Below are 19,752 nucleotides of genomic sequence, written 5' to 3' on the forward strand. Positions count from 1 at the left end.
AGGATAAAACCTAGAAGGCAATATTGGAAGCAGTATGGGTGGAGGTCCTCCCTTTGTTAGTTGAAAAGGCAGACTGGCTGAGTAGGTTAGTGATTAGGTAGAGAAAGTCATTAAAACCTGAGCAGATTGAACTACATGAATGGCAAACGTGCTCTTGACCTTGGAAATGCTAGTACAGATATATTTGTCTAATTTTTCAAATTTTATTTTCTAATTGCCTTTTATTTTATCTCAGTACTCCCTACAGATCCTATACAATATACACAGGTCTTCACTAATTAGTTAATAAAAGAGCACAATTGAATATTTTGCTCAGAAAAATATTTCAATATTAGCTTTATTTAATACCCCAAACTATTGGGCAATGGAGAGAAAGCAAAAGTTCTTACTGTTTAAAAAAAAAAAATTCCTAGGCTTTAAAACAGGCTTTTCAAAACATGAGAGAATGCACAATTTATAAGTAAGTGTTTCATTAAAACTTAATGATTTTTGAGACAACAGTAAGGTGCTATTTCAGTGCATTAAATATAAAATAATATACACTACTGATAAGACTGTAATGAAAGTAGAATATTAATATATTGCTGGTGGCATTGTAAGCTAGAAAAATATTTATTTAAAAATAAATTTATTTATTTATTTAAGAAATATTAAAAATTCACATTCATTGACTCTGTTCCCATTCCAGGAGTGCATCCTAAGGAAATATTCTAAAAACATGAAAGAAGCTATATGCACAAATGTGCAACCCAGAGGTTATTTATAAAAGTGGAAAATATAGAAAACAACCAGTTTCCTATTGTGAAAAACTTAGGTTAAGTAAATTATAGTTCATTAATAAGTGATCACATGGCCATTATGAAGATTGTGTTAGCAACATGATGAACAGTTATGATATACCACAATACAAAACTCACATCCACACCGCTATGTTTAAAGTGGATAACCAACAAGGACCTGCTGTAGAGCACAAAGAACTCTGCTCAGTGTTATATAACAACCGATGTGGGAAAAGAATTTGAAAAAAACCAAACAACACAACAGATGCAAGTCTATGTATAACTGAATCACTTTGCTGTACATCTGAAAATATCACATTGTTAATCAATTCTACTTCAAAATAAAAAGTTAAAAAAAAACTTACACATACGTGTAGAAAGGAAATGGAGGGAAAAGTGAAGGGTTCAGGACTTTTATTTATTGTTGTCATGATGTTTTACAAAAGAACAACAAAAATTCAGTTCACGAGCGTGCAGTTTTGATCCATGAGCACTGGCTAACTAAAGCATCCACAGTTATTTTCATTCACTAATATTACTAAGAAGATAAATATTTATAATTTGATTAAGAGACAACATTCTAGTATTATTAAAGGGGGTTAGAAACTGATGCAAGTAAAAATCTTTTATCCAAGCCAACCCATAAAGGAACTGTATAGCCGGAATGTATAGGAGGAAATGGCAAACCACTCCAGTATTCTTGCCTGGTGAATCCCATGGATGGGGGAGCCTGGTGGGTTATGGTCCATGAGGTCTCAAAAAGTCGGACACAACTGAAGCAACTTAGCACACAAGCAAGCACACAAGCGCAGCTGGAATAACAGATTTCTAGGAATCTGACAGTACATACTATCACTCAGACTTTTGCTAAAGTCAGCTCTGGAAAATGTGTGACCTTGAAAAAGAATTATTAAGAATAACATAAATTTAATGCATCCATCTCTCCTCCTAAATTTTTGAGGGTGCTACCACATCTTATTGTGTGTCTTCCTAATGCAAAGTGTTGTGCCAAATATACAGAACATGCTTAATAAATGGTTGTGAAATAATGAAGAAGAAAGTGATGTTGGAGAAGGAGAGGTTTTTCTCTTTTTTAGGGCTTAATTCAATATCTAATTTTACTGGAGATTTAATCCTGTAGTTGGGGCTGCAAATGAGTGGGAATTGTGCCTGTTTCTTTCTCGAATCTAAGGATACTTGAACTTCCCAGGTGGTGCGGTAAAGAATCCGCCTGCCAATGCAGGAGACATGGGTTCAATCCCTGGGTGGGGAAGATCCCCTGGAGGAAGGCATAGCAACCCACTCCAGTATTCTTGCCTGGAGAATTCCATGGACAGAGGGGTCTGGCGGGCTACAGCCATGGAGTTGCAAAGAGTCGGACATGACTGAGTACGCATGCATGCACACGAGGACTACTCAAGGAACATGCGCATCCCAGAAATGACCATGTGTGGATTTGCAGCTAGTGAACAGTAAGAAGCTCTTATGTCTTTTTTTCAACATTACTATTGAATGGTTTAGGCATCCTGGGAGCTATTCCCTTCCTTAGTGCAATAGCTTCAGAGTCCAGTATGAGCAGGGCCCCATCAGAGTCCAGTGATTGAAGAGCATGAGTTCCGGAGTCAGGCAGATCTGGTTGATATCCCAGCCTCACCACTTAGCAACTACGGGATATTGAACATGTGAGTTTCTCCAAACCTCAACAGCCTCACATTTAAAATGGTGATCACAATTCCCACCTCACTCGGTTGGTGTAATGCGGAAATGGGTTCACAGAAAAAGTTCTTTGCATGGTGTTTGGCAAACAGTCAATATCTGCTAAGTGATGGGTACTTATTATTATTACTACTGAAACTTTTCAAAATTCCCTAGAGAAACTAGAAATACAATTAGGTCAGTGTACTAATGCCACAGCTAGGGGTCAGGAAGCAGAAACAACACAGCCCCGAGGCCAGCCCCCTCCAGCGATGGGTAACATTCCCCTCACCTGCCAAGGCCACAGTGAATGCAGCTGGCTTCCCCTCTCACCCAGATTAGTGCCGATGCCAACAGACAGTCCTGTGATAAGGACCGTTTACAACAGACACTTGAAAGGCAGGAAGAAGCTGGTCCTGGAGACAAAGGCCAGCCTGGAGAGGATTCAAGAACATGCCTGGGACTGAGAGTGTCCCATGTCACCTCCCCCTACTCCAGCCACAAGAGAGTGTTTGGGGAAAAAGAAAAGACGGTGTGTGCAGGCAGCCCCGTCCCTCACGGGTTGGAGAAGAAAGAAGACTTCGTCTCTTAAAACGGTTGTTCAGTGTCTTCCATTCAACCAGAAGGGCCATATCTTCTATCTGAAAGTGTCTCTCCTATGACTCATGTTTGAGGACTTCGGGGTGGGCCTGAATGCACTCTGACAATTTATAGCAGGAGTGAGATGCACCGTCCAAAGGAGGGAGACCCAAAGGTGCCTCCACAACAATAAATAAGAAGCAGAACTGGTCTTCCCTGGTGGCTCAGTGGTAAAAAATTCACCTGCCAATGCAGGAGACATGGGTTCAATCCCTAGTCCTGGAAGATCCCATATGCCTTGGAACAACTAAGCCCGTGTGCCACAGCTACCGAGCCTGTGCTCTAGCGCCTGGGAGCTGCAACTACTGACTGAGCCCACGTGCTGCAACTAGGGAAGCCTGCTAACCCTAGGGCCTGTGCTCAGCAACGAGAGAAGCCACCACAATGAGGAGCTGGTGCAGTGCAACTATAAAGTAGCTCCTGCTCGCTGCAACTAGAGAAAAGCCTACACAGCAATGCAGACCCAGCTTAGCCAAAGACAAATAAATAGGGATCTTCCTGACCTGGGGATCGAACCTGCATCTCTTAGGTCCTCTGCATTGGCAGGTGGATTCTTTACCACTAGCGTGACCTGGGAAGCCCAGATAAATAAATAAAATCATAAAAAAATAAGAAGCAGAACTAATATTTACTGAACAGCTATGATGGCCAGCTAAGATTTTATAGGCGCTCATTGAGTCACCACTGCCATCTTCGAGGGCTGAATTGCATTATCCTCACAACACACCTAGAAAAAATGAGGCCAGGTTCATTAACTTGTCACAGCCGTCCTGCTGAAGTGTCCAGAGCTGAGACTGGAAAGCAGATCTGTTCTCACCACAATGCTTTCCTGACTCAATAGGAAACATGTATTAGGAAAGCGAGTTGCTAAACTCCAATAGGGATTCAGGAGACAAAGCAAGTAGCTGTGTCTGTATAAAAAAATGCTCATCAAATGTGAACCCTACGCATAAAGAGCCCTAAATAAGAGGTCTGGCCTAGAGAAAGTACATTTCTGTCTCACAGTTTAGAAGCTGTCCTGTGTTTAGAGCAGTGGTTCTCAGCTGGGTCCAAATTTTTTCCCATTTGGCAACGTCAGGAGACATTTCTGGTTGTCATACTACCAGCATCTAATGGGTGGAAGCCAGGGACCCTGCTGAACGTTCTGGGATGCATAGGACAGGCCCTCATTTCAAAGAATTATCCAGCTCAAAATGTCAATAGCGCTGAAGTTGGTTTAGAGGGTACAGGTCCTTGTTTATCTTCTATTCCTGGTTGTGAGTCAAATATATCACTCCCAAAATAGGCCAAGATAAAAACCAACTTAAGTGTGCCTCTTGTGTGTACAGGAAATAAGGCTAATTTCAAACCTCACTCCCCTCTTCTCTTCATCATTTGCTCATTTTATTTGATTTTATATTCAATGTAATCAAAACCTCTGATACTAAATCATTTCTAACTTTTAGAACCCTCACAGGCATACTATTATAAGAATCAAGATGGGATGTTTTAAACAGGTATGCTCAATTAATTAATCAGTAGGTATGGAAGGAGTTAGGAGATAAAAGAAGGACAAAGAAGGATTTATGTGGCAATAAAACTCAACTCTGCTCACCAGCCCTCTGGTGGGAGAAGTCACATGTGTTCTCAGCTCCACTGGTTTCATTTCTGCCACTACCAGTCCTCTTGATGGTTTGAGGAGGGGGGTGTTCACCTCCTGAGAATGTGATGAAGAAATCAGTGCTACCTCTGACTGGATGAAGATGGAGGTCAGAATCTCAGACAAGATGAGTATCAGGAGAGCAGAGGACTTGGGTTCAGGGCAATAAAACACACAAACTAGTCTGTAACTTCTCAAAACCCTTCGTAAACTGGAATCCATGACGACTCTGTGATGGTTAATTTTATGTGTCAACATGACTGGGCCATGGGGTGGCCAGATAGTTGATTAAACATTATTCTGGGTGTGTCTGGGAGGGTGTTTCTGGATGAGATTAACATTTGAATCAGTAGACTGAGTCAAGTAAGTTGCTTTCCCTAATGTGGGTGGTCCCCATCCAGTCAGTTGAAGACCTGAGTAGAATAAAAGGCTGCTTTAGGGAGAATTCATTCTCTATGCCTGCGTTTGAGTTGCGATATCTGTCTTTTCCTGCCTTTACACTTGGGCTTGAACTGGAATTTGTACCATCAGCTCTTTTGGGTCTCCAGCTAGCTGACTACAGATCCTTGGCTTTCTCAGCCTCCAAAATTGTGTAAGCCATTCTTTGCAATATCTATCTATCTCTACTCTCTCTCTATTATCTCTCCCTCTCTCTCTAGATAGATGGATCTATAGATAGATATAAAAATATATCTCCTATTGGAGACCAATATCTCCTATTGGAGACCAGTATCTCTTACTGATCCTGTTTCTCTGGATAACATCAACTAACTCAGAGTCCATAGACCATAATGACCACAGAAGTAAAAACTATCCTTAACTAAGTAGTCTGTGTCAGGCATTGTGATAAGAGCCTGTTCCATTTTGCAGCAACTTGAGGAGGTAGATCACATGACCTCACTTTACAGATAAAGAAAGTTAGGCTTGGGGAGATAAAGGGCCTTAAAGAAGTTGCAGCCTTCGGCCAGGCTACGACCCTCAACCTGATTATGATACGTCCGGGGCCCTTTGATGCCACAAGTGCTAAGAAGACACACGAGGGCCCAAAGCCCCATGGGAAGACCTTTAGGTAATCACTTATGCCCAGGTGGGGTAGGAAGGCCTTGATTTCCATCTTCTACCCTTTCAGCCCTTAATTTTATTGTTTCAGTTAGAATGTGAAGGACTCCAGATACTGTAAGGGGAGTTTTTCTGGTGCTGGCTTTGCAGTCACGATCAGCTTGGGTTGCTGCCTCTCTGTAGAGTGTGTGGGTTCCTGAGATGAGTGAAATTACACACACACACACACACACACACACACACACACACACACACACACAGAGGAAGAATGCACTTGTGCACAAGCTGCCCCTTTCCTTTTCCTCAGCACTAAGGGAAAAAAACACCCCATTGACACTATTCATCCCCTTCCTGCTCTACCACAAATGAAACTGCTAGTCTACACGATGAGGCTTAAACATCTCTCAGAAATCAGCTCTGGTTGCTGTGGGATAAGCTGAGTCTCTGAATTCCAGGGTGATAAGAACTTGGCCATTTTAGTCTGAGGTTCTCAAGCTTGACTACATCTGACTCATCTCAAGGAGCTTCTTACAATTTTTATTTTGTCCAGCCTCTCTCCAACTTCCCCTGATTCAGAGTGTCCAGAGGGAGGTCTAGAAATCTCTCTATTTAACAAGCAGCTTGGTGATTCTCATGAAACCAGCTTGGCACAAATCCATGGGTGCCCCTACATCTTCTCCTCAGTACTTAAATAGTAGTTATTTGTCTTTCAGACAGAGAAAAGTGTGCGGACTGAGGGGGAAATTTGCTTTATAGTCTTGTTCACTTCATGAAATAAAACACCAAGAGTCCTGGATATAATATAGTGCAGTGATCCAAATACTGGGTTTTAGAGTGAGGCAGACAGGAGAGGCAAGACCTGAGCAAGCCATCCAATCCATTCAAAGCCCCAGGTCCATCATCCCAGTATTGTTTAGTTTCTACAAGCCTATTCATGCATCAGCTACTTAATTAAGCAGGCGAGCAACATTTGTTCCATTGAACATTTACTAAGATGTCCCCCCCTGCCTTGGGGGTTGTAGGGCTTGGAGAGTTTCCTGTCTCATTATACTTATCATGCTGTTTTAGAATCACCTGATGATGTGTCTGCCTAATGCTTCTCCAACTTCACTGTGCTTGGAAATTCCCTGGAGAGCATGGTAAAACCCAGATTTGGGGCCCTGAGTGGGAAAAAAAACTCTGATTCAGTAGGTCTGGAGTGGGTTTGTAAATGTGCATTTCTAACAAGCTTGCAGGGCACGCCCATATCACCCATCTGAGGACCATTCTTTAAGCATCACTGCTCCTAACCCCAAGCTTCTTCGGACAAAGAGTAAATCTTTTTTTAAAAAAATTTGTTTTTAACTGAAGGATAATTGCTATACACCATTGTGTTGGTTTCTGCCATACATCAACATGAATGAGCCATAGGTATACACATGCTCCTCCCTCCTGAACCTCCCTCCCACCTCCCACTCCATCCCACCCTCTAGGTCACAAGGGGACACAAGCTACATAAATAAGAACGAATTGTGCCAAGGACAGTGACGGATCTCGCTATACAGACTCTTAAGAGGGGAAGGGTATTTTAGAACAGTGCTGCTCAAATTTTAATGTGCCTAGGAGTCACCTGGGTATCGTGTTAAAATGCAGATTATGCACGTCTAACAAGGTTTCAGGTGATACCAGTGCTGCGGGTCTGTGAGTAGCGAGGCTGTTGAGGTTCTTCATCTAGAGTAGCACCATCCAAAGGTGCTTCTGCAATGATGGACATGTTCTTTGTTGTTTGGTTTCTCAGTTATGTCGGACTCTTTGCGACCCCATGGACTGCAACACACCAGTCCATGCAGCACTTCCCTATCCTTCACTGTCTCCTGGAGTTTGTGCAAACTCATGTCCGTTGAGTCGGTGATGCCATCCAACCACCTCTTCTTCCATCGTCCCCTTCTCCTCCTGCCCTAAATCTTCCCCAGCATCAGGGTCTTTTCCAAAGAGTTGGCTCTTCACATCAGGTGGCCAAAAATATTGGAGCTGCAGTTTCAGCATCAGTCTTTCCAATGAATATTCAGGGTTGATTTCCTTTAGAGTTAACTGGTTTGACCTCCTCGCTGTCCAAGGGACTCAAGAGTCTTCTCCAGCACCACAGCTTTATCCAGTATGGCAGCCATTAACCACATGTGGCTATTTTGAGCACTTGACATGTGGCTAGTGTCTCCATAAAATTAATTTTAACTCATTTAAATGCACTTTTTTTTCTTTCTTTTAAAGATTCTGCAAATATCTACTTTAATTTTTAAAATTTTTTGGTTACAAGGCATGTAGGATCTTACTTCCCCAACCAGGTATTGAACCCTCACTCCCTGCATTGAAAGTACAGTCTTAACCACTGGACTTAACAACCACTGGACCAGGGAAGTCCCAACTCATTTAAATTTAAATGATCACATGTACCTCAGTTCAGCTCAGTCATGTCTGACTGGCTACTAAACTAGACAGCTGCATTGTAGCATTAGAAACTGAGCTGAGAGATTTATAAAAGGAGTTTTAGAAAGAAGAAACCTAAAAAGTAAGGTGAAGTCACAATACTTTCACCCATATCATAAATTTTATTCTGACTGCCACCCTCTCCCCTTTCTGCTGTCTGAAGGAAGGGCTCAAGGCTCCCCTCTGTTCTCCATCATTTTCCCAGAGTCTCTCTCTAAACAAAACAGTAATTAGGAAAGGCTTTATAAATGCTCTAAAGTATAGAAGATTATATTGTTTACATAAACTCTTTCAAGTTGGCAAAACCAAGCAAGAAGTCTTAAGAGAAATAGTTCCTTTGCGCTGGGCCCTTTCACCCTGGGGTATGTCTAGCAGGATTCTGAAGAGAGGCTCCAAGGTTACTTCTCTGCTGTGGGTTTTGGCCCTTTGACCTGGAACGTAAGGGCAAATGCAAACAGTCCAGGCATTCTAGAAAAGTTGAAAAGGAAAGACAGCTCAGTTCATGTTGAGTTCCCTCAAAGGAGAAAACGCTGAGGGTGGGTAAAGGGTAGGGTTTCATTTAGTCTGAACTGCATTTGTTGGCTCTGGGCATGTTACAGTCTACATTACAGTTAACGAAGTTTGAGGATCTTCTTTGGGCTGGTGAGTACTAATTTCCATTGAGGAAAAAGTTATGAGACTTGGATGTCTTAATGATAACAGATAATTTGTCTGGGTTGGCAGAGCTACAAAGCACGTTGCTACAAAACTGTGTGGATGGGGCTATTTCTTTTGTGTACAAAGCTTCCCCTTAAAGAATCCACTTGGCATGAGTTGCAACCCTGCTCAGGGACCCTTGTGATTAATTGCTTGAACTGGCTGGTGGCCATCAGCAGAATCTTGCAATTTACCAAGTTTTACACAGAATTATGAAACTGAAGGCTTAATGGGATTTCAGGTAATAGAGCCCAGATGTCTGAAACTATGATGTTTGAAATTATATGGCTTACAAGGCTGTAGGGCTGCAACCTTATTTATTTCTTGCTTAGTAAATTTCCCTGTTTCCATCTTTATGCCATCTTGGACGAGTCAAACACTAAAGCCCTCATCTTGACATACTTCATCAAGAGAAGTCATTCACGCACACCCACCTGTAACCAACAGCCTGAAAATACGTGAACACCCCACCTTCCTGCCCAGGCTCTTGGGATTATGTTTCAGCTAAGGACATCATAATGAACAGCCTTATCTCCACCCTGCCGCTATGCAGAGCTCAACTTCCAAATTGCTTTCACGCATTTAATCGTATTTAATTCTGTCATGGCCCAGGAGAAGTGGTCATGAGAATGTTTATTCATGAGAATAAACATGTATTATTATCTCCCTTTGGATGAGGAAACCAAGGTCCACAGAAGAGAAGAGATGATCATAGTTAAGGTTTGTGGAACACTTACCTGCCAAGAAGTACTGTTCTCATAGGTTTCTGAGCATCATTTCCTTTAAACCTTTTAACACCTTTGAGACAATGTGATTATCAAGTCCACTTTCCTAACTTTGATAACTCCATTATCAATCCAGAAAACTAAGGCACAGCAGTTGGGTCTCACTGATGATAATGGGTGGAGCCAGGATGGAAGCTGGAACCCTAGATTCTTGGTTAACATGCACTGCCTCCTCCCTAAGGAAATATCATCAGCATCACAGATAAGATCTGGAGTCTGCTGGTGCTTACACAGCATTCACTCTACATCATTTGCAAGACAGAAGACAAAACCCCAGCACATTTTCCTAAAAAAGAAGTCCCCTGGATCCTGATTCCCTGGTCTCCTCCAGAGCAATACCACCTCCTGAGTGTTCTGAGGAGAGCTAGGGGATTCTGTTTAATGGCACCAATTCAAGAAGAACACTTGGCTCAATATTCCAGGCCCTTTGCAATTACACTTTAGGCCATTCTTCCAGATGTATCCACCCTGCATTCCAAGCAGAGTAACTGATGGAATTTCTCCCATCCTGCCCTTCCTTGGTTGACATGGTCCTTCCTTCCGTCCTCATCCTCCTGCCCCGATTCTCCTGTTCCTATTGGGCCAGCTCAAAGGCCACTTCAACATGGCCTTACATATTCTCATAAAGCATTTCTCTCCCTGTTCAGAACCTCTGCAAGATTTTGATGAATGAATGAACAAAAGGAATGAACATCATTTTTGGATTGCTGTACCAGGCACTATGCGAGATATTAGAGACGTAAAGATGAAAAATCCTTGTTGTTGCCCTCAGGAATCTTCCAGTCTATGGAGAGATCTGTACACAGGAAAACCACTATCATATAACATCCTGGATAATACAGAAGGAAGGGTGCTCATCACTGTTAACAGATATGGCTGGGAATTCTGCCCAAGATTCACCCACCCTCCTGCTTAGGGAAACTTCATATGTGAAGGGCTTGTATTTTATGCATCTTTGTGTGGCCCTGAGCACTCAGCAGTCTCTAAACTAAGCAACTATGTGACGGTGGTCTAGTGGATTTCCCTATTTTCTTCAATTTAAGTCTGAATTTGGCAATAAGGAGTTCATGATCTGAGATATGCCGATGACACCACCCTTATGCCAGAAAGCAAAGAAGGACTAAAGAGCCTCTTGATGAAAGTGAAAGAGGAGAGTGAAAAAGTTGACTTAAAACTCAGCATTCAGAAAACTAAGATCATGGCATCTGGCCCCATCACTTCATGGCAGATAGATGGGGAAACAGTGGAAACAGTGCCTGACTTTATTTTTTTGGGCTCCAAATCACTGCAGATGGTGGCTGCAGCCATGAAATTAAAAGACGCTTACTCCTTGGAAGGAAAGTTATCACCAAACTAGACAGCATATTAAAAAGAAGAGACCTTACTTTGCCAACAAAGGTCCATCTAGTCAAGGCTACAGTTTTGTCAGTAGTCATGTACGTATGTGAAAGTTGGACTATAAAGAAAGCTGAGCGCTGAAGAATTGATGCTTTTGAAGTCTGGTGTTGGAGAAGACTCTTGAGAGTCCCTTGGACTGCAAGGAGATCCAACCAGTCCACCATAAAGGAGATCAGTCCTGGGTGTTCATTGGAAGGACTGATGTTGAAGTTGAAACTCCAATACTTTGGCCACCTGATGCAAAGAGCTGACTCATTTGAAAAGACCCTGATGCTGGGAGGGATTGAGGGCAGGAGCTGAAGGGGACGACAGAGGATGAGATGGTTGGATGGCATCACCAACTCAATGGACATGGGTTTGGGTAGACTTTGGGAGTTGGTGATGGACAGGGAGGCCTGGTGTTCTGTGGTTCATGGGGTCACAACGAGTCGGACATGACCGAGACTGAACTGAATTGAACTGATCTGAGCCACAATCAGCTCTTGGTCTTGTTTTTGCTGACTGTATAGAGCTTCTCCATCTTTGAGTGCAAAGAATATAATCAATCTGATTTCAGTATTGACCATCTGGTGATGTCCCTGTGTAGAGTCTTCTCTTGTGTTGTTGGAAGAGGGTGTATGACCAGTGTGTTCTCTTGGCAAAACTCTGTTACCCTTTGCCCTGCTTCATTTTGTACTCCAAGGCTGAATTTACCTGTTACTCCAGGTATCTCTTGACTTCCTACTTTTGCATTCCAGTCTCCTGTAATGAAAAGGACATATTTTTTGGGTGTTAGTCCTAGAAGGTCTTATAGGTCTTCATAGAACCATTCAACTTCAGCTTCTTCAGCATTACTGGTTGGGGCATAGACTTGGATTACTGTCATACTGAATGGTTTGCCTTGGAAATGAACAGAGATTATTCTGTCATTTTTGAGATTGCTTCCAAGTACTGCATTTTGGACTCTTTTGTTGGCTATGAATGCTACTCCATTTCTTCTAAGGGAGTCTTGCCCATAGTAGTAGATATAATGGTCATCTGAATTAAATTCACCCATTCCAGTCCATTTTAGTTCACTGATTCCTAAAATGTCAATGTTCACTCTTGCCATCCCTGTTTAATCACTTCCAAAATACCTTGATTCATGAACCTAACATTTGAGGTTCCTATGCAATTTTGCTCTTTATAGCATTGAACTTGACTTCCATCACCAATCACATCCACAACTGGGTGGTGTTTTTGCTTTGGGTCCGTCTCTTCATTCTTTCTGAAGTTAGTTCTCCACTCATCTCCAGTAGCATATTGAGCACCTGCTGACCTGGGGAGTTCATTTTTCAGTGTCCTATCTTTTTGCCTTTTCATACTGTTCATGGGGTTCTCGAGGCAAGAGTACTGAAGTGGTCTATTTCCTTTTCCAGTGGACCACATTTTGTCAGAACTCTCCACCATGACCCATCCATCTTGGGTGGACCTACATTGGATGGCTCATAATTTCATTGAGTTAGACAAGGCTGTGGTCCATGTGATCAATTTGATTAGTTTTCTGTGACTGTGGTTTTAATTCTGTATGCCCTCTGATGGATAAGAGGCTTATAGAAGCTTCCTGATGGGAGAGACTGACTGAGGGGAAAACTGGGTGTTGTTCTGATGGGCAGGGCCATGCTCAGGAAATATTTAATCCAATTTTCTGTTGAAGGGTGGGGCTGTGTTCCCTCCCTGTTGTTTGATCAGAGGCCAAACTATGGTGGAGGTAATGAGGATAATGGTGACCTCCTTTAAAAGTTCCTAGGCACGCAATTTGCAAAATTCAGACTTAAATTGAAGAAAGTAGGGAAAACCAGTAGACCATTCAGGTATGACCTAAATCAAATCTCTTATGATTATACAGTAGAAGTGACAAATAAATTCAAGGGATTAGATCTGATAGAGTGCCTGAGAACTATGGACGGAGGTTCATGACATTGTACAGGAGAAAGTGATCAAGACCATCCCCAAGAAAAGGAAATGCAAAAAGGCAAAATGACTGTCTGAGAAGGCCTTATAAATAGATGAGAAAAGAAGTGAAGTGAAAGGCAAAGGAGAAAAGGAAAGATATTCCCATTTGAATGCAGACTTCCAAAGTAAAGCAAGGAGAAATAAGAAAGACCTCCTCAGTGATCAATGCAAAGATATAGAGGAAAACAATAGAATAGGAAAGACTAGAGATCTCTTCAAGAAAATTAGAGATACCAAGGGAACATTTCATACAAAGATGGGCACAATAAAGGACAGAAATGGTAGGGACCTCACAGAAGCAGAAGACATTAAGAAGAGGTGGCAAGAATACACGGAAGAACTGTACAAAAAAGCTCTTCACGACCCAGATAAAAACAATGGTGTGATCACTCACCTAGAGCCAGACATCCTGGAATGTGAAGTCAAGTGGACCTTAGGAAGCATCACTACGAACAAAGCTAGTGGAGGTGAAATAAATCCAGTTGAGCTATTTGAAATCCTAAATGATGATGCTGTGAAAGTGCTGCACTCAATATGCCAGCAAATTTAGAACACTCAGCAGTGGTCATAGGACTGGAAAAGGTCAGTTTTCATTCCAATCCCAAAGAAAGGCAATGCCAAAGAATGTTCAAACTATCACACAATTGTACTCATCTCACACGCTAGCAAAGTAATGCTCAGAATTCTCCAAGAGAGGCTTCAACAGTACGTGAAACATGAACTTCCAGATATTCAAACTGGATTTAGAAAGGCAGAGGAACCAGAGATCAAATTGCCAACATCCGTTGGATCATCGAACAAACAAGAGAATTCCAAAAAACATCTACTTCTGCTTTATTGACTATGCCAAAGTCTTTGACTATGTGGATCACAACAAACTGTGGAACATTCTTCAAGAGATAGGAATCCCAGACCACCTGACCTGCCTCCTGAGAAATCTGTATTCAGGTCAGGAAGCAACAGTTAGAACTGGACATGGAACAACAGACTGGTTCCAAATTGGGAAAGGAGTATATCAAGGCTGTATATTGTCACCCTGCTTATTTAACTTATATGCAGAGTACATCATGAGAAACGCTGGGCTGGAAGAAGCACAAGCTGGAATCAAGATTGCCGGGAGAAATATCAATAACCTCAGATATGCAGATGACACCACCCTCAAGGCAGAAAGTGAAGAAGAGTTATAGAGCCTCTTGATGAAAGTGAAAGAGGAGAGTGAAAAAGTTGGCTTAAAACTCAACATTCAGAAAACTAAGATCACGGCATCTGGTCCCATCACTTCATGGCAAATAGATGGGTAAACAATGGAAACAGTGACAGACCTTATTTTTGGGGGCTCCAAAATCACTGCAGATGGTGACTGCAGCCATGAAATTAAAAGATGCTTGCTCCTTGGAAGAAAAGCTGACCAACCTAGACAGCATATTAAAAAGCAGAGACATTACTTTGCCAACAAAGTTCCGTCTAGTCAAAGCTATGGTTTTTCTAGTAGTTACATAAGGATGTGAGAGTTGGACTATAAAGAAAGCTGAGCGCCGAAAAATTGATGCTTTTGAACTGTGGTGTTGGAGAAGACTCTTGAGAGTCCCTTGGACGGCAAGGAGATCCAACCAGTCCATCCTAAAGGAAATCAGTCCTGAATATTCACTGAAAGGACTGATGCTGAAGCTGAAACTCCAATACTTTGGCCACCTGATGCAAAGAACTAACTCATTTGAAAAGACCCTGATGCTGGAAAAGATTGAAGGCGGGAGGAGAAGGGGACGACAGAGGATGAGATGGTTGGATGGCATCACCGACTCGATGGACATGAGTTTGAGTAAGCTTTGGGAGTTGGTGATGGACAGGGAAGCCTGGTGTGCTGCAGTCCATGGGGTTGCAAAGAGTTGGACACGACTGAGCAACTGAACTGAAGTTATGTGACAGTGACACCTAATGAAGGACTGTCGCAGAACTGATGCAGCCTGTCTCATTAGGGTAGGAGGGGCCCTCAAATTGCTTCCCCTCTGTCTCTTCAGTGGAAATGCAGAAGAGGGCGGCAGGCCCTTGCTGACCCCTATGGTAGCCCCATAAGGAGCTGGCCCAGATAGGATGGGATAGAGGAAGCTTCCCATGTCTCGTTAGGGTCAGTGAGCAAGCAGCGGCCCAAACCATAGCTCTTGCCTGTTAGGTGCCAAGGGATGCTTGATGTACTGCCTTAGAATGGTAGTTTGGGCAAGTGGTATCTGCCCCACATTCTAGGCATAGTAACTGTTGGAGAATTTAAGAGTTGGGAAATTGTTCTTTAAAAGTCACTATTTCAGAGCATTAATTTCTGATTGCTTATTGGTGGTGGCTAAACCATTAAGTCGTGTCTGACTCTTTGTGATCCCAAGGTCTGTAGCCTGTCAGAGTGCTCTGAGATTTCCCAGGCAAGAATACTGGAGTGGGTAGCCATTCCCTTCTCCAGGGGATCTTCTCAGTCCAGGGATTGAACCCAGGTCTCCTGCATCACAGGCAGATTCTTTATTGATGGAGTCACCAGGAAATGTGACCCCTTATAAAACTCTCTGCACAAATGAGGTTTTTTTTTTTTTTTTTTAGTTACTCTTCTCAACAGGACTGTGCAGGGATCCTGGGCAGGAGCCCAGCCCTGTGGAAAGCTCTCTGTCTAGAGAGTGGGAGTTTGGTTTGCGGGGCACTGCAGCAGCACTGCATTCATGTTTGTGAAGTGTGCTGGAGATGATAGTTGAAATGGCTGTCATCACAGAACAGTTAGTATCTTTCCAGAACTACCCACCTGTGTTGCTCTACAATTTTAAGGAATCACTGTGGGGTAATGAACATCAGTGATTCTTCCACTCGCTAGTCTTAAGACTGGTCAAGTTATTTAACCTCGCTAAGCCACAGCTCCTTCATCTGTAAAAGGAGGGAATTCATGTGTGGTTTACAGATGGTTTTGTGAGAACTACTGTATTTCATTGAATCCAAAATGCAATTTTTTGTTAAACTTATCATGGACAGGGGCTTCCCTGCTAGCTCAGCTGGTAAAGATCTGCCTGCAATGCAGGGGACTCTGCTTTGATTGCTGGGTTGGGAATACTCCCTGGAGAAGGGGCAGACTACCCACTCCAGTATTCATGGGCTTCCCTAGTGGCTCAGACAGTAAAGAATCTGCCTGCAATGAGGGAGACCTGGGTTCGATCTCTGGGTCGGGAAGATTCCCTAGAGGAGGGCATGGCAACACACTCCAATATTCTTGTCTGGAGAATCCCATGGGCCCAGGAGCCTGGCAGGCTACAGACTGTGGGGTCACAAAGAGGCAGACATGACTGAGCGACTAAGCATACATCCTGGACAAAGGAAGGAGAAGAAAACACTGCTCATGGAATGAGGCAATAATACTTTTTTTTTTTTGACAGTCCTGAACAATGCATGATATTTAGTTTCTTTGGTATTTCTTTCATTTGCTCTGAATAACCTGGCAATTTCTGTACTTTTAGGTGCAAGCTTTATGTATGACAGGCATTCCTTTTGCATGCATCCTAGTAATAAAACCAACACACCTTCATCTACTTGTGGCATCTTCCTTTAGGCAGTGTAAAGCTCATGATTACTGCCTTGCAAGAAAATATGAAATTGAGGTCATTATCCCAATGTCAAACATTTGCCTCACTAATGGTGTTCTAGTTTCATGACTTTCAGCATTCAGGATAAATTTTTGCTTCAGTGCCAAATTATAGTGTAATATTTCTGAAGCCATTTTAAAATAGCAATTAAACTCAACAGGTGAAGTGCTAATAGTATATATAACTTGAGTGAGGTGATAAAAATATCAACAGTCAGCCAAGTTCATGTAGCCAAGACTGCCATATGACCTACAGCGATTATAATGTAAAAGGTACAATTCAGACGTGTTAACATATAAGAAAATAGTATACCTCAGAAACAAAGAAATAGAGTAAATAAAATAACATATATTACAGGTATTGTGCCTAACAGATGCTCAACAAATTTCAAACTCCTTTCCATTTAATAATGGAGAGTGTTGAATTTCAAAAGAGTGCAGGGAGGATAAGCCATGTCATATGGCTGCAGAGAGATAAAATATTGGATTGAAATATGACTCTTTTGGGATAAAATTTACATTCTAAGAACAAAAAACTATGAGTTATCTCCATGGAAATCAAAGTAGTTTGATTTCTGAGTGAGAAATGGCTGCAAATTCTTGTCACAGCCCCTCTTCCTACCTCCTGTTGGGGTATTTTTTTTTCCTACTCCTTAGAATCTGAGCCAGGCCTGTGACTGCTTTGTCTAACAGAATATGGCATAAATGGCACTGGACCTAATCTCTGGGAGGACTGGAAAGTTCTGCTTCCTCCCTCTGAGAACCCAGCCACTATGTTATAAGTAAGCCAAGGGGCTACATGGAAAGGCCCACATGGAGGAGAACTGAGGCTCCCAGCTGACACCTCAGCTGAGCAGCTAGCCACCCGCCTTGGCTCACTTGCTAGCCATTGGAGTGTGCCATCTTGGATGTGGATCTCAGCCCCAGCTGATAAATGTGGGGAGAAAAGATGAGCTACTTGTTGAGTCACCCAAATTGCAAAATCACAGCCAAGTAGTGACTGTTGTTGTTGTGGGCCTCTAAGATTGGGACTTGACTTATACACGCTACTACATACAAACTAGGTGACTACGGACGTACTGTACAGCACAGGGAACTCTATTCTGTACTCTAATGAACTATATGGGAAAAGAATCTAAAAAAGGATGGACATATGTATACATATAACTGATTCACTTTGTTGTACACCTGGAACTAACATAACATTGTAAATCAACTACACTCCAATAAAAATAAAAAAAAAGTGGCAGTTTTTTTACGCAGCAACAGGTAATTGAAATTCACTACCTTGTTAATTTTCACTAACTAGATACACTAAGAAGGTCTGTTCAAGAACCTTAAAGAAGCAGGACCTGGAAGTGAATCTAGATTTTTTGATTATTGGACTGAGGCTTGTGCATAATTATTCTATACACTGGGGTTACTGGAGATAAGCAGGACCTGGAGGGTTCTGGTTGTCTTACTGCTCAGTTCTCATCTAGCCATATGATGAGAGAGGTATAGGGCTTAAAATTCAACTCATTGTTTTTTCCTGAGATCTGTAGATTATAAATGAAAATTTTAAGAAAGTCCTTTTTCCTCACTCTCAAGGAATTTCTTCCATCACTGGAAATCCTTAAAAGAGCTGAGTTCTGCTGGGCCCAGGAAAGAAATGGGCTTCCCAGGTGGCACTACTGATAGAGAATCTGCTTGTCAATGCAGGAGACCTAAGGGACTCGGGCTTGATCCCTAGGTCAGGAAGATCCCCAGGAGAAGGAAATGGCTACCCACTCCAGTATTCTTGCCTGGAAAATTGAGGAGCCTGGCGGGCTATAGTTCATGGGGTTGCAAAGAGTCAGACATGACTGAAGTGACTCAGCACGTATGCACGCAGGAAAGAAACAGAGAAGAGTTAAGAAATACTCAAGAGGGGGAAATTTTCAGTCCCCTTCTGCCCCACATACAATCTTAAACGCTTCTTGGAATTTGGAGTAGAGTTCACGAATTAGATGCAAATGTGCTTGTGAAATTCCCAAGCTTTTTTAGATATCCAGTGGTGGCCTCAAGGAATAATAATATCTTAGTGGAAACAAGCAAGAGTCACTACGGGCTCATTCATCTCAGTCATGGGTTGTTTAGAATGAAATCCGAAGAAGATGTAGATTACCTTGTTGACAGACCAACACACAGAATGGAATCAGTCATGTCTTTGTGACAGAAAGGCTCCATGTCGAGACAGAAGTCTGGCTGACCATGATGTTACTTTAGATAGCAATCAAGTGTATTTCACATCGCTGTTAACTTTCTATGCCAGGATGTCAAGATCTTTTGTCTCAACAGCTCACAGCCTGCATGCCGAGGCTATATGGTTTCTGTAGTGTTAGAACCGATGCTAAGAGTGTGTGCCCTTGGTAAAGACGTTTGTGTCTCAAGAGGCAACGCTGTCAAGCATTTTCTCTTGCAGTGCAATGTTCAACTAAAGAGGGTTAAAGAGACAGATCTTCTTTGTCTTAAGGAAAGTCCAGATGTCACTGAAGCAGGAAGCCTTTTAATAGATATATGTGAAGGATGCTATCTAACATGGGTATGGATGTTAGAAACTTGTTGTCTATTCTGCAAATCAAGAAGGGGAAGGAAAGTCAACTTAGTGTCAAACTCAATACAAATTGCTAGTGTTTATCTTTGCTTCAAAGTTATAGCACTCATGAAATTGCCATTCTTTTCCATGACTTGCTGGTTGATGACAAGCTACCATTTCTTAATGAAATAGCAATTTATTAATTCATTTCTTAATGAAATGTCCACTGTCTTACAGCATTTGGACATAATAGATTAGAGTAGAAAGGGCAGTGGAACAAAAGCTGGAGATGGAGGTGGAGATTAGATAGGACCCAGTACTTAAATGAGAGGTTTAACAAGAGGTCAGGCTACTACTGCAGTTGTTAGATGTAAGGAGAACCTATTTGAAGGACTAAAAATATCTGAATAGAGTGAGTAAGCTATAAACATTGGGGTACATGTATATTTTGGAATTACGAT

General features: G+C 42.2%; 1 protein-coding gene across 2 annotated transcripts in view; it reads right to left on the reverse strand.

Annotated features, from left to right (window-relative positions):
- Window positions 1-19,752, reverse strand: part of SAMD12 (sterile alpha motif domain containing 12) — a 430,287-nt gene that overhangs the window by 8,849 nt on the left and 401,686 nt on the right. Inside the window, exon 5 of one of the 2 annotated variants that reach the window (XM_065903150.1) lies at window positions 4,708-4,809. The exons of the other annotated variant lie outside the window; for it this stretch is intronic. Coding sequence (XP_065759222.1) covers window positions 4,708-4,809 — 102 coding nt within the window. The remainder of the gene's footprint in view (window positions 1-4,707; window positions 4,810-19,752) is intronic. 2 annotated transcript variants of the gene reach the window in all.

This window comes from Muntiacus reevesi, chromosome 12, assembly GCF_963930625.1.
Source record: "Muntiacus reevesi chromosome 12, mMunRee1.1, whole genome shotgun sequence".
Taxonomy (NCBI): Eukaryota; Metazoa; Chordata; class Mammalia; order Artiodactyla; family Cervidae; genus Muntiacus; species Muntiacus reevesi.